General features: G+C 46.0%; 1 protein-coding gene across 7 annotated transcripts in view; it reads right to left on the reverse strand.

Moving 5' to 3' along the window:
* Nucleotides 1-14315, reverse strand: part of ATP6V0A4 (ATPase H+ transporting V0 subunit a4) — a 75345-nt gene that overhangs the window by 21612 nt on the left and 39418 nt on the right. For all 7 annotated transcript variants that reach the window (XM_044246674.1, XM_044246670.1, XM_044246672.1 and 4 more), the window contains 6 exons: nt 13806-13945; nt 11982-12139; nt 8895-8988; nt 4810-4928; nt 3000-3216; nt 114-215 (listed from right to left, as the gene is read on the reverse strand). In XM_044246674.1, coding sequence (XP_044102609.1) covers nt 114-215; nt 3000-3216; nt 4810-4928; nt 8895-8988; nt 11982-12139; nt 13806-13945 — 830 coding nt within the window. The remainder of the gene's footprint in view (nt 1-113; nt 216-2999; nt 3217-4809; nt 4929-8894; nt 8989-11981; nt 12140-13805; nt 13946-14315) is intronic.

The following is a 14315-nucleotide window of genomic DNA, read 5'->3' on the forward strand; positions in this document are numbered from 1 at the left end:
TGGAAATCAGAAGGCCCTCCAAGCCCAGCACTCTGTTGAAAGTGCAAACTTCTATTTTCAAGGAATTCACGCTCTTACCCACAGTGAGAGCATGGCAACAAGTAGGCACTTACCAGCGATTTTCGATGCTTGGCTCTAAGAATAAACGGCTTAATCAGGAGCATCCATGGGACAGAAATCAAAGCCATAATAACAAAGAAACTCTGGACTTCTTGCTGTAAGATCAGAATCGTAAGATCCCATCATTTCAAGGTGATCGTACAGTGTAACTTATATGATAAATATCATAAATATGGATCGTTTTAGTTGTACTTTATTTTGAGAGAGCAGAAGCATGTCAATGTATCCATTCACTTTTATGTTTTGGAATATTCCCATTGTAGTCCGGTGGTGCCCAGCGTCAATCCAGGGTGGGCACTGGAAACTCACTGTCTTACTCCTTACTCTTTGAGTACCCCCTTGCTATCCACCCACCCCATATGTGAACAAGAAGTACTCATGAGGCACATTATAAGGGCAACTTGATTTATCCCTTGTCCCGTGGGAATAGTTAGCCCCTGGCCCTGCATGAGAAGTGTGGCAGGCCCCATGACTTCACTGGTCACTCTGTAGTAGCCAAAAGTCCTTGGGTCACTTTAAGTCACAAAGATGATCTCAATTAGCAACCATATATTCCCAGGACTAGATAATTATCTGTGCTCTGGTGCTCTCTGTCTTTCAAAAAGACACACACAAAAAAAAAATTTAAAAACTTCCTCTCAAAAAGAAAAAAAAAGCTTCCTCTCACTCTCACTGTGGGTGAGTCGCGCGGTGGGCTCTGGGGCAGCCATGTTGAACTCTCCCTGGCTGTCTCCCTCACAGCTCCCCCTGGGCTGAGGCAGCCGCAGTCTTGATGCTTCTGTCGAAACCTCAAATTCGTCTCATCTTATCATCCTGCTACACATTTCCTTTCATGTCTTCATGTCCCTACCTCTTATTATATACCCCCTAGTCATCAGTCTAGAGGAGTGACCCAGAGCTGCTGTTGTCAAAGAACCAGGAAGCCCGGGGAGCTACCAGAAAGGTGTGGTCACTGGTGCTCAAGGGGGGAAGGAAAAACGTTTGTTAGGCTTTCACTTTTCTTCTACTGTTCTGGCCAAGCTCTCAGTGAACACCAGGGGACGATTTTAATGCCAGTCATAACAAGATTCACCCTGCTAACAGCGGGGACATCTTATCTGCTCAGTCTTCTATCCTCCTCCCCTCTGAAATGCTCAGAAGATGGAGGGGAGCCTCAGAAACACATGTCATGCTTGCCAGTTCCTGTGCATGAAGCTACCTCATCACCATCTGTTCATCTTTAGAAAAGGTTTTCCACCTCATGATGTACACAGTAACCGAAAATGTGTATTTATCTGTTGCTCTTCTTCTTTGATACTCAAACATGGCACCAAGATGGCCTCCGCGGTGTTGGGAAGGGTCTGGGTTATCCACTTCCTTTGTTTCTTCTAGCTGCATGGCCCCAAAATGAGGTTATGGGAACTTCAAACAGTGTCATGATAATTCATCTTCAAAATAGGGCACAGGAAAACTGGCCAGTTCCCAGTAAGGGTTTTGAAGAAGAAAAAAAGCTGGAAAAACCATTCACTGTGCCAAATTCAGTGCACATTCCAGACCAGATGAGGACTTTGGTCTCTATAAAGGGAGTTAGCGCATAAAATAATTAGTGAGTCTGAGTCCTTTGCCTAAAAGAGAAGACTTGTTTGGGAAATCCAAGGAAACTTTCATTCAGACTCCAGCACTGAGTAAACCAACCCTTCAAATAGGTCCATTTAGTGTGCACAGTCTGGGGTGGTTCGTATACCATTCACTGAGGTATAACAAAAACGTTACAATTGTAAAGTAGGTCACCTCAAAAGAGCTTTCAGCAGTGTAGGTCTTCTCTGATTCTTATCTAAACTCTGAATTATCTTTATTTTTCATTAAAAAAATGCCCTTCCACAAGGCCTTTTCTCTTCTTCTTGTTTGCTGTTCCCATAAAGCAGGAGAATACAACTAGGACTCAAACACAAGAGGCCACACGTGGCCACAGGAGGGACAGAGCATGTCTTCCGCGAGGACATCCAGGGTGAGCAGCCACTGGCAAGTGAAAGGAGCAGCAGAGGGTCACACTGGGGAAATAGCCACCAGAACTCAGGAGATACAAGTGTGCCCTCCCTGAGTGACAAGCTACGTTCACACAGTATTATCAAGTTAGTCACTGGGAGAGGCGAGAGGAAAACTACTTGTGTTACCGAAACACAAGTTTTGGTAACACAAAGCCTGGTTTCTGTCTCCAGCTCCCATGGAGCATTTATGCTTTTTAAAAATAAAATATCAAGTTGGTGATGAGGCTGACCTGCTAAGTTGGTGACAAATTGCTAGAAGTGGAAGAAAAAGACATGGCAAGACAGTCCAGGTGTTAGGAGGGACAGTTCACAGAAGAAGAACCAGAAGGAAAAACGAAAAGGCATCCCAAATCAGCCATAGAAGCTCACAAGAGAGCATGAGTTTGGGTCTTGGTTTCCCAGGGGGCCCCTGCCCACGTGAACAGAGGCACTCACTCCCTCTTCTTGAGTCTCCAGTTGTCTTTCTTGTCCACCTTAGCGCTTATGTTTAGAAAAAAAACTATTACATCTTGAGGTCCCGTTGAGACCATTTGTAGTTTCAGTCCAATGAATTTGAAGGACTGGGTTTTTTTTCTTTCGCCGCAAATGATGGGCAAGCCAATTTTCAGTGGCACAGATTGTCCCATGTCACCCAAATAGGAGCAGCTAGACACCACACCGCCATGTTGCCCTAAGCACCTGTACGTTCACCCGCTCTCGTAAACACCTTCTGAAACGTAAAGAACCTAACAGCCTTGAGTGGGTGCTGAGATGGCTCAGTCTTGTAAACCACTACTTTCTGCAATACTCAAGAGTAGGAGATGGACATGACATCCTCAAGAGCATGAAAGAAGAACAAAAACGCATCGATACCTGATGTTTGTACAGGGGAGCATTGGAAGGGTCGTTGTAGTTAAACAGAAACATGTTGATGAAGTGGATGAGGATGCTGGGGGCGCGCTGGGACGTGTGGACGTCAAAGCGGCACCACTTGAAAATGATCATGAAAACCAAGTATCCGAACAGACACAGGATAAAAATCATCTCAGGAATGAACTGCAGAACGATGTTGAGAGTTCTTCTGAAGTATCTACGGGGGGGAAACACACAGGAGAGACGGAACAATGAGTGAACATCAAGAACGAATCAATTGTCCCAAAGCACGAAATGTTCATTTTCACACACCGCATTGACTCCCCAAGCAAGCTGCAATGACGCAGGGATGGAAAAAAGAGGAAGGAAGGATTCGAGAGAACCAGGGTCTGGAAGGTAGAGTCCGAAGCAAAGGGCAGGTCTGCAGGGAGAGCTGGTGGTTTGACCACAACTTCACCCGCACACCTAGCTCGTATCGACACATCCATGGGCACAAAGATACAGAAGGACGACTACGAAGCTTCTTCTCCTAAGACAGGGGTGGACAGCTGAGGTTTAAGGGCCAAACTGAGCCCATCACCTACCTGTTTTTAAATCATACGCAAGTTGAAAATGATTTCTACATTTTTCAATGTTTGACCGAAAAACTGAAAAGAATGGTTTGTGATAATGATATGCAAAAATTATATGCAATTCGAATTTCCGTTGTTCCCTACTAAAGTTTTATTAGGACATAGACCCACTCATCCATTGACAGATTGTCTGTGGCAGCTTTCATGCTCCAACATCAGGATTGGGTAGTTGTGACAGAGACAGTCTGGCCTCCGGAGCCTAAGATATTTATTCTCTGGCCCTCTATGGAAAGTTTGTCAAGTCATGCTCTAAGATACAGAGAGTGTCCCACAAAGCGAAATTGAGGGGCCCCAAGTTAAAATGTCAGAAAGGGCCTCCACTGCCTTTGCTAATTGCAAGAGTTCTCTGAGGGAAAAGGGAGATCTCGTGATAAAACAGGATTCCTGCATCGAGGTCAGTCTGACACACAATGAAACCAAGGACAGACTGCTCTGGAAAATACTTTCCGGGATCATCTCTCATTTAATTTCAAGGCCCTTTCAGGGAGGCAATGGTACCAGGGTCACTAGTCACCAATTGTCACTAGTTGACTCATGAACTGTATCTGACTTTTTGAGTAGATCTGCACAGGTGTGGGCTTTCAGGTCAGAGGGCACCATGGGGCTGGCTCTGGCCAATGGAACAGAAGTGGTCTGGGTCCCTTCTGAGGGGAAGCTTAAGAGTTCATGTGTAATTGACACTTTCCATGTTTTCATACATTAACACCTTTAGAAAAATAGGTTTGAGAAGTATTCCGAGATAGCCCAAGCAGAAAGCTGCTGTCCTTTGAAAGAAATGACATCATAGAGGACTGAGACTCTGAGGGCAGGTTGGCCCAAAGGTACTTATGTCTCCATTTGCCCCCTGGCGGGAGCTAATCCTGAAAATGGCAATGACCAAGGCCTTTCAGGTTGGGGGACACAAGGTGATATGGGCTTGCCAGTCCATTTCTGGACCCTCAAATATTTCAGAGGTGAAAAGTGCCTCCTACTGGAGTGACCCAGCTCAGGAGAAACAGAGGTCCCACTTCTGCCAAACCAGCTTGTCCTGGCTCAAGCCAAGACACGTGGCAAAGCATTCCCCATAGGAAGAAGAAAACTCTTGCACAAAAGGATGTGGGGCCACACAGGTGGCTCTGTCACTGCTCCTCAATGACAGGGTCAGCCCAACAGGCAGCAAGTTAATCATGAAAACTTACATGTGATTGAAAAGGCTGAGAATGACACCAAAAACCATCTGGACAATTCCCAGGATAACTGACATCTTCATTTTGTAAGAGTTCAAGAATGTTAGTTTGTTTGAAGCCAAGTTCCAAATCTGGATGGGAAACATGACAAGAACTGCATGAGACCAGAGTCTGGAAGTTCTGTCAGGAGTGACAGCAGGACTTTTCCTGAGGAAGTCGCTGTAGGAACCACGTTTTCAAATTTCGATCCTATTTAACACATGCATTTTAGGCTCAGAAAAGGAAAAAGAAGAAACCCCTCATCAATGCAACTCTAAAGACAAATGTGTCACAACCATCAGGGCCATTAGTGAATAGCCAGTGGCCGGAAGCAAGAAAATCCTGCATGAGTTTTCCTCCTAAGGGAAAAGACATTCTGACACATTGTGGGAAGCTCTCACACTTGCCTCAGGTCCACTTCTTAGTGGTAGAGATTTCTGGCCCATGAATGTATCCAGTCCCTTCTTGGTAACACCACCTTCTACAGTGAATGTAGTGCTTCACATTATAAAGCATTTTCCTGGGTCCATCTCAAGAAGCCACTCTTATAGCCAATATGTATTAACGCTATGGACAAGACATGGTCCCTGCCTTCTCCACGGTCCCTGTTTTAAACAGAGCTGCCAGGCTTGCAAAGAGAGGGACACATGTCCCTGTCCTCCTGACAAGACTGACACAGAGCAAGCACTCAGAGGGGGGCTCGGGGGCTGGTCAGTTTTCCACGGTAGCTAATGGCCCCATCGTCTCCACTTCCCCTCCAATGTAAACGGTTCAAGTCTTTGGTCTCACTCCTAACCCCTCCTCAACTCTAGACACATCCCCAGGCCTCCTGCTGGATATGACCTAAGGGTTTGCTATACTGCACCTCAAAGGTAACAGAGCCAGGAGGGTCATCTCATTCTCCCTCCTACAATAACTTCCTCCTCCGAACTCCTTTGCTTCTGTTAAGGGCTCAAAGCCCTCCTGGGCACAGTGCGAATGTACCCTGCCCCTACCCCAGGTACACATACAGGCAGGAATCAGATCTCACTGATTCTCTCTTTACAATGTCCTGAGCAGCTGCCAGCCAGCCAACCACCAAGAAGGCTGCCAGGAAGGCCGGCAAAGGATCTCCAGTAACAGGTGCCCAGACACCAGAGGCATCTTCTCTACCTCTCCCATCTGCCTGGCATTTCAGCAGCACCAAGCCTGCCCTCCAGCCTCTGCTTTTCCCTTTGCTTGCCTGCTTGCCCAGTCCCTGCGGGATCACTCAACATGGTTAGGACCCATGGTTAGGTCTACACTGTAGACCCAGCCAAATCTGATAAACTTAAAATTAAGTACGAGACACCTGCTAAGCTCTTTAAATGTACTATCATTTAATTCTAACAAAAACCCTATGATATAAACATAAATATTCCCCTTTTACACATAAGTGAATTTTACCTCAGTCTTGGGGAGATTGAGTTCTTTACACATCAAGGAAGAAATATTATTACAGCAAATGGGGTATCGACCCTACTTATGGACCAAAGTCTGTTCTGGGTGTTTTATGCATAAAAATCATTTACTCTTTTGAGCAACCCAGTGAGTTAGAGCCGTTGTCATACCTATTTTGCAGATGAGGAAATAGAGACACAGAGGTGTTAACTTGCTCAAAACCATAGCAAGGAAATAGAAAAGGCAAGATCTATACACAGGCTGTCTGACCCAAGAGCATAGGCTTTAAGCCATTTTGTTATGTTCATTTATTACAAAATGTCTACAAACACTTTTACAAAGACAGCCAAATATTTTGTGATTTGATGCTCAAAAAAGGTGTTGCACACAGTCAATAAATGCACCTGTAGAGGTTTACATTATGTGAAAAATCCAACCCCTCATAGCAGTGAGTGCTGGGGCACCTGGGTGGCAGTCCTTTGAGTAACCAACTCTTGGTTTGGGCTCAAGGCATGATCTCCGGGTCATGAGCTCGAACCCCAGGTAGGGCTTCACCTCAGCAAGACACCTGCTTGAGCTCCTCTCCCTCTGCCCTTCCCCCTGCTTGCACTTGTGTGCTTTCTTTCTAAAATGAAAAAAATAAATCTTTGGGCGCCTGGCTGGCTCAGTCAGTTAAGCATCTGCCTTCAGCTCAGTTCATGATCCCAAGGTCCTGAGTCAAGTCCCGTGTCAGGTTCCCTGCTTGGTGGGGAGTCTGCTTCTCCCTCACCCTCTCCCTCTTACCCTCAACTTGTGCTCTCTTCTTTCTCTCGTGCTCTCTCTCTCAAATGAATAAATAAAATCTTTAAAAAAAGGTTTTTTAAAATATGTAAGTGCTAACAGAGACACAGAAATGCTCTGTTAAAGGGGCTATCTCTGGGGGAACAGAATTTCCAGAACAGGAGAGAGAACGCTCTCTTTTTTATACTATTTTGTAGTTATTGGATTTTTAATCTCATGTATGCCTTGTTTTATAATAAAAAGACCATGGGACGCCTGGGTGGCACAGTTGGTTGGACGACTGCCTTCGGCTCAGGGTGTGATCCTGGAGTCCCGGGATCGAGTCCCACATCAGGCTCCCAGCTCCATGGGGAGTCTGCTTTGCTCTCTGACCTTCTCCTCGCTCATTCTCTCTCTCACTGTCTCTCTCTCTCAAACAAATAAAAAAAAATATATATATATATAATAAAAAGACCAGAAATCTCAAAAATTTCAAAAATAAATGCTACCAGGAAAAAAAGCTAATCCTTCTCAACCTCCCACTTCACTTCCACCCTCCCCTTTTTCCTCCCTAACAGGTGGGCAGATGACAAAACCGCTTTCCTGATGGACACTGTAGCCCAGTGTGTTCTGAGCCGTGAGGATGCCGTCCTTTGTCTGAGGAGCAGAACCAGGCAGACAGGATCTGCTGATGAGTCAGGGGTGGGCTGGGAAGCGAAGAGAGGACAGTAGTGGCAAAGAGTTTCAAAGCCAAGGAAGGTCAACCAGATCCTAGGATCCGCCCACTCTGGACCCCTCCACACCACACTCCCCCACCCCCCTGCCCCGGCTAATCATGAAATTCCTTGGACCACAGACAAAGTCTTTCAATCCACAAAAATAACAACTTGTGTTCGTTTTTGGCACTTGCAGTTCACAAGCTTTCAAGGACTTTACCTCTTGGGAGAGCCCTTACGATGCCAGCGCCTCTGAGTGCAAAGTACAAACAAATCCTGAGTGATACTTTCTGTCTTCCTAAGGGAAGGGAGGCAGACAAGCCCTGGGGAGGACTCGGGGAAACTGAAGAGACCACCCATAGATAGGAGAGTATAGTTTTAGGGCCGGTACTGTTTATTCTTAACTGTCAGCAACCAAAACCAAGGTCCCGAGATCTCTCCCACAAAAAGGGCTTAGAAGAAACATTTATTGAGCGCATCTGCCAAGTTCGAGTCTAGCCTGCTCAAGCTCATCCGGGGCACAAGGCTGCCACCTGGTGGCAGTTATGCGCAGGGCCATCAGGCGTACAGGGCTTCAAGCTAACAGGATTGGGAGCCTTCTTGAAATCCCTTTGTATCTAAAAGGCTACGGAGGAAGCGCCTTTGTTTCGCTTGGCTCAAATCCAACTGAGATAGCTATAACCACCATGTAAAAGTTAACGCACCCCTTTTCTTTTTTAAACTTATATCAATTCTATGCGATAAAATAAAGCAAAAATAAGAGCAAATCCACACTTTCCTAGGAAAAGGGAGACGTTATTCACCGCAAGAAAATGCCAGAGTAGGCAACTTGACTAGGATGCTAAATGACTCCTCTAACAGGTATACTTTCCAGGCAACCAAGGGCCTTTGAAAGAAGCAATCATTAACCACCAGGGGTATAAATCATCAGAGAAAGATGTTTGAGCAACTATATGGAAAATGACCCAGGGGCTAGGGAAAGGGTATAGGTAGGACACTTACTTGAGTCCTGCTCAGTGTCATAAAACCCTCAGCATATGTAATTCTATCTCGGCGTAAATTTGTTGATTCGACAGCTGCCGGCACTTTCTTCTTCTCTACCTAGAGATCTTCTCAGCAAGACATTTTACATGATAAATATTTAACCCAAGAAGACATTATTACCGGATCAATCCCAAATGGGTATGGATTTCCAGAGTACACTCCTGGAATGGCTGGGTCCAGCTGTAAATACGGATTTGTTTCCATTACGTGTGTGCTACAGAGGGAGAAAGGAAAAATAAAAACAAAACCAGTGATCAACCAGAGGTAGAAAAAGTATACAATAGTGTCCTTGGTCATGAACTTAGCTAATCAAACCCACACTGTTGGTGCAACTCCCTCTTTGGCTCATTCAGTCATTCCATGAGTGGCTACTGTGGGCCAAGGATCATGCTGGGTGAAGCTACAGACATTACCGACTGGCCCCTGAGACGCTTCACGGTCTGAGTCGCCAAAGGGCTCCTACCCCGCTGGAGTATTGTAAAACATAATAAATAAATAAATAATAATAGTTAAACCACATCAGAAAATAAGTCAGGCCAGGGATGAAGGAGCACAGAGTAAAAAATCTCAGCCCAAGGACAAGCCTGCAAAACCTCCCCAGAGAGCACGTGGGCTCATCCTGGAGGAATGAACTGGCTTTCACCCATGGGCCCTCATCTCTGTGACACTTAGCTCTCAAAAGTTGTGGTCCATTGAATGGCCTTTTTTTTCTTTTTAAGATTTTAATTATTTATTTGACAGAGAGAGATCACAACTAGGCAGAGAGAGAGAGGGGAAGCAGGCTCCCCACTGTGTAGAGAGCTGGATGCGGGGCTTGATCCCAGGACCCTGAGATCATGATCTGAGCCAAAGGCAGAGGCTTACCCCAATGAGCCACCCCGGTGCCCCCCATTGAATGCCTTTAAATCAGTCTCCCGACCTGGCTCAGAAGCATGAACATCAGTGGGTAGGGATTTCTTACTCTCTCTGCAAGGTGGGTGGGTGGGTGGGTGGGGTGTGTGTGTGTGTGTGTGTGTGTTTAACAGAACACACGTCTATAGAGGGGCCAAGAAGGAGTAGTGAAATGATGGGAAACAGAGTTTGGCAACTTTGTGGGGCTACCTAGAGAGAGACTCCCTCCCTCCTCCAGCTGAGGCGCTAGAGGGCGTCAGATAGCAGTCGGGGGATCCGGAAGCCTGATCAAGCCGCTCAGGCCCACTGGCCATCTCAGACACGCACCCTCCGATGCCCCACCCCCACCCCCACCCCACGCTAATGGCATGCCTCAGGGCAAATGTTTGCACTGAACTGGCAGAGACTTGTTTGTGTGTGGACAAAGAAGAAAGTCATCCTGGATGGGAGCCGAGGGCGAAGTCACGTTATCTGCTGTTGAAAGTAAACAAGTTCACAGAACACCAACATCAGACAGAGCCATCCCGGGAGCAGGCTGGATCCAGACACAAACAAGACTAACCCTCAATCATATGTGATATCAAAATATGGACATAGAAAAGCAAGGACAATGCCCAAACCACAAAAATGACCAAATGTTGCCGTCCTCCTCTGGGGAGCCAGCCCTGGGAAGCCCTTTCCCACGCCCTCTTGTTGAGTGGCTCAAGCCCTCCACTGGTCCACCCCATCCCCTGAGTCAATAAACTCAGTCTGGGGGAAGACAGCAAGCTTCTGGGGGTCTTGGGCTGACGAGCATTGTGCCAGTGCCCCTAGTCAGGTGTCAGGGAAAGCAAGCCCAAGACCTGGCTTGTGACTGGTGACCGAAATTAGCTTGCTCGATCCTCTACCGTTCTGATGGGTGACAGCAATGCTCGTGTGTCTCTCGGTCAATGAGGTCCCGCTTCACACAGTCAGTGCCTGGGCACGTGGCGGAGCAGCCCTCAGACTGGGCTTGGCCTCCAGGAGCGCTGAATTGAGCCGCAGATCATTCATACGTGCATAAAAGAACATTCCAGGGGCGCCTGGGTGGCTCAGTGGGTTAAGCCTCTGCCTTCAGCTCAGGTCATGATCCCAGGGTCCTGGGATCAAGCCCCGCATCCAGCTGTCTGCACAGTGGGGAGCCTGCTTCCCCTCTCTCTCTCTGCCTGCCTCTCTGCCTACTATGATCTCTCTCCATCTGTCAAATAAATAAATAAAATCTTTAAAAAAAAAAAAAGAAAAAGAAAAAGAACATTCCAGCCCACATTTGCAGAGTGACAAAAACCAGTTGACTCAGACCTCTCCCAGTCACACTCCTGGGCAAATGAGATTTCATATTGGTGGTTTGGTGAAATGATGCTGATTCAACAAGTTTCAGAGTCCATCGTTACGCATAGGAATTTTAATCTAAAGAACAAAACTAAGTAATCTGCCTTTAAGTCTATGAAAGCTTTGTTCTCCTAGGCGTCTCATCAGGGTGCTAATCGTAAAACAAAAACCCTTGTCAGTATAGCCATCTGTAATTCTGGGAAATGTCTTAATCTTCATTTTAATTCATATATTGTTTGTTTAACATTCCTGTCCTCCTCCGCAAGGAACTGAGACCCAGCAGAGAAGCTAAAGGGACACACTGACCCTCCAGGACGCAGCCATCCACACTCTTACCATCCATCCAAGCTGTGGTTTGTGGGCATCGAGAGAGCTCCCGGGTCTCTCTCTTCTGCACCCATGTCCTCACCAGCTACCCCCACCCCCACCCATGCCGCCCTACCTGCCCTCCTCACCGCCTCACCCATCAGGCAAACACAGGGAACCACTTTTGCAAAACTAGCCATACCCTCCTTTGCTTTTGATGTTGAATCAAGCTGCTCTGAAGCTGTCAAAAAAAAAAAATGCCCTTCAGGTGAGTCTGGGGCCTTGAACATGGGGAACCAATAATTTATATAGTTCAACACCCACATAAGCCTTCTCTCCTCAGCACCTAGATGCCCTAATTGCACTGTTTTCAATTCTTTGCCAGAACAAGGCCTGCTTCAAAGGCCTCCTTCTCCTCCGGGGAACGTGGTTTCTGTGACTGATACCAAGATGCTCCATTTTTATCTGCTCTACCGTAGCTTTCACAGTAACACTGTGCACTCCATGCTATAGAGTTAATTGAAATTTTAAAAACTATTTCCATGTTTTACAGTTACCAGTCCAGTTACTGAGGGTGGGTTTGAGGTCTCTCACTCAGGAGATAAAATGGAGTTCTTTGTTGCCACTGAGGTCCCCCGGACCCATGTCAGTCTATAAACTTACTTCCACGTGCCGTTTCTGAACATGGACCGGACACTCCAAGAAGAGCCAAAGATGTTGAAAGACTTGGAGAAGCAGTCGTTGTAAATCAAACCCGTGTAGATGGAGAAGATACCCATGAGGAGAATCAGATAGCGTCCATGGAAGAATGTGTTCCAGATCTGGCCTCAGGGAGACAGAGAAGATGACGGTCAATGGGGTTGGCAGCAGACCCCAGGGTGGGATGTATGTCACCAGATGTCTCCAGCACCACCAGAAATAGCCTTGGCAAGGTATGCAGGCCCTACACAGAGGGGCCATGGGACGAGGCAACATCAAAGCGATCCAAATGGAGCACACACATCATTTTCCAGAGCTTCTATCTATGAATCGGGAAAGTCCTAGACTGGAAATTGTTATTATGAAAGCAAAGCCATAAAAGCCCCATATTCTTGCAGTGATTGTTGGTTAGGAAACATAACTGAGGCACAAGCTGAGGCCTCACGTGTCAGGGAAGGGACATGACAGTGGGCAACCATTGTCTCAAGTGCTTCTAGAAGACAAGCACAGAGCTGAACTCATATGGCGGCTCAATTCCACAGCAACTCAAATCCACACTCATTTGGAGTCTTGTCATTGCAAAATCGAGTCTCTGTCTAAGCACATTCACTAAGAAGACTCAAGTGCTTTCTATAATACGGAACGATGTGGGTCGATCATTCTCAGACCTGTTCAAGTGTATCTTTGGGACGTCAAATATTTATTATAGGCAACTACAGTTGTTAAAATGCTGGTCATGCAGAACTCTACTGGCCAGCAGTGGATTTTCCCACAAAGCTTGCTGATGATTAACCCACTGTGACATCACTGAACTAGCTCCAGTTAAGACAACTTGTAATAGAAGTTTTCAGATATTCTTAAAATGCAGAACACAGCTAAAGGCATGTTTCCAGCTTATAAAATGTATTACAGTGAACATAATGTGACCCTAACTAATTAACTTTGAAAGACTGTAGACTCTTGAGTTGTCTCAACCTTTACAACACCGAGAAGTCACTTCACAATGGGTATGGACACTTCAAGTGTCAAAGTGAAGATGCAATGTTCAGGGTTTCTTGGTGTTTCCTAAGAACAGGTCATGGACCAATTGCAGGAGAAGGGCTCGGCCATGAAAAAAATATTTGTTGTTGTTTTTTTTTAGAGAGATAGAAAGCATGCACACTAGGGAGGGGGAGACAGAGAATCCCAAGCAGACTCCCCATAGCCCTAACGTGGGGCTCAATCCCAGGACCCTGAGATCATGACCTGAGCTGAAATCAAGAGTCAGACCCCCAAATGGCTGTACCAACAAGGTGCCCTAGGAAAAATATTTGTGGTATTAAAAAAGAAGAAGAAGAAGACCACAAATTAATATGCACTATTTGATCCCAGTTTTAAAAAACTGTGTACAAGCACACAAAAAATTGGAATGATACATTAAAACATTGGTTGTGATTTTCTCTAGGTAGTTAAATTGTTGTAATTTTTCCCAATTTTTTAAAATAAACATATATTGCTTTTATAATCAGAGGGGGAAAAAGTCAATGTTAGGGGGAAAAACTTAAAAATAAGATCAATGCCTTGTCAAGCAATGTACAAAAACCAAAAATTCTGAAAGGAACCGCACCACACCAGCCAAAGTTTTGAGCTTTGGACAGGAATTTCTGTGTTATATTTTGGCCCTTTTCCACGCTCTGTCTTCTGCTTTTTGTAAAATATGTTGTTTCTATGGTGAAAACAATATACACATTTTTCATATTCTACCTATTACCTCGAGGAAATGAGGCAAGATATTCAGTGGACACCCACCTCGTTGTTCGTCTTCTGGGACAGCAAGTGTCTCTCATTCAGGACCATCCAAAGGGCTGCCAGTAGCATCACGATCCCATGACCACAGTCTCCAAACATCACGGCAAACAGGAAGGGGAAAGTGATGATGGTATAGGGAGCTGTAGAAGCAAGACCCACAACGGCCTGAGTCCTTCCCACAGCCGCTGCATCCCCATCAAAGATCTGTCCATCACGTCCCATGCCGCGCAAGCTGGTTCCCCTGGAGCTTTCTGGTTTTGTCTTCCCTCCCCATCCCCAACCCCAGCTCTTGCTTAGCTCCCACGTACATCAGCTCATTGATAAGTAAGCATTATTATTCCCCATTTACAAATGAGCTGAGTTTTCAAGATCACAAAAAATTTTTTTAAGATTTTATTTATTTATTTGACAGAGAGAGATCACAAGCAGGCAGAGAGGCAGGCAGAGACAGAGAGAGAGGAGGAAGCAGGCTCCCTGCCGAGCAGAGAGCCCGATGCGGGGCTCGATCCC

Source organism: Neovison vison, chromosome 4 (assembly GCF_020171115.1).
Source record: "Neovison vison isolate M4711 chromosome 4, ASM_NN_V1, whole genome shotgun sequence".
NCBI lineage: Eukaryota > Metazoa > Chordata > Mammalia > Carnivora > Mustelidae > Neogale > Neogale vison.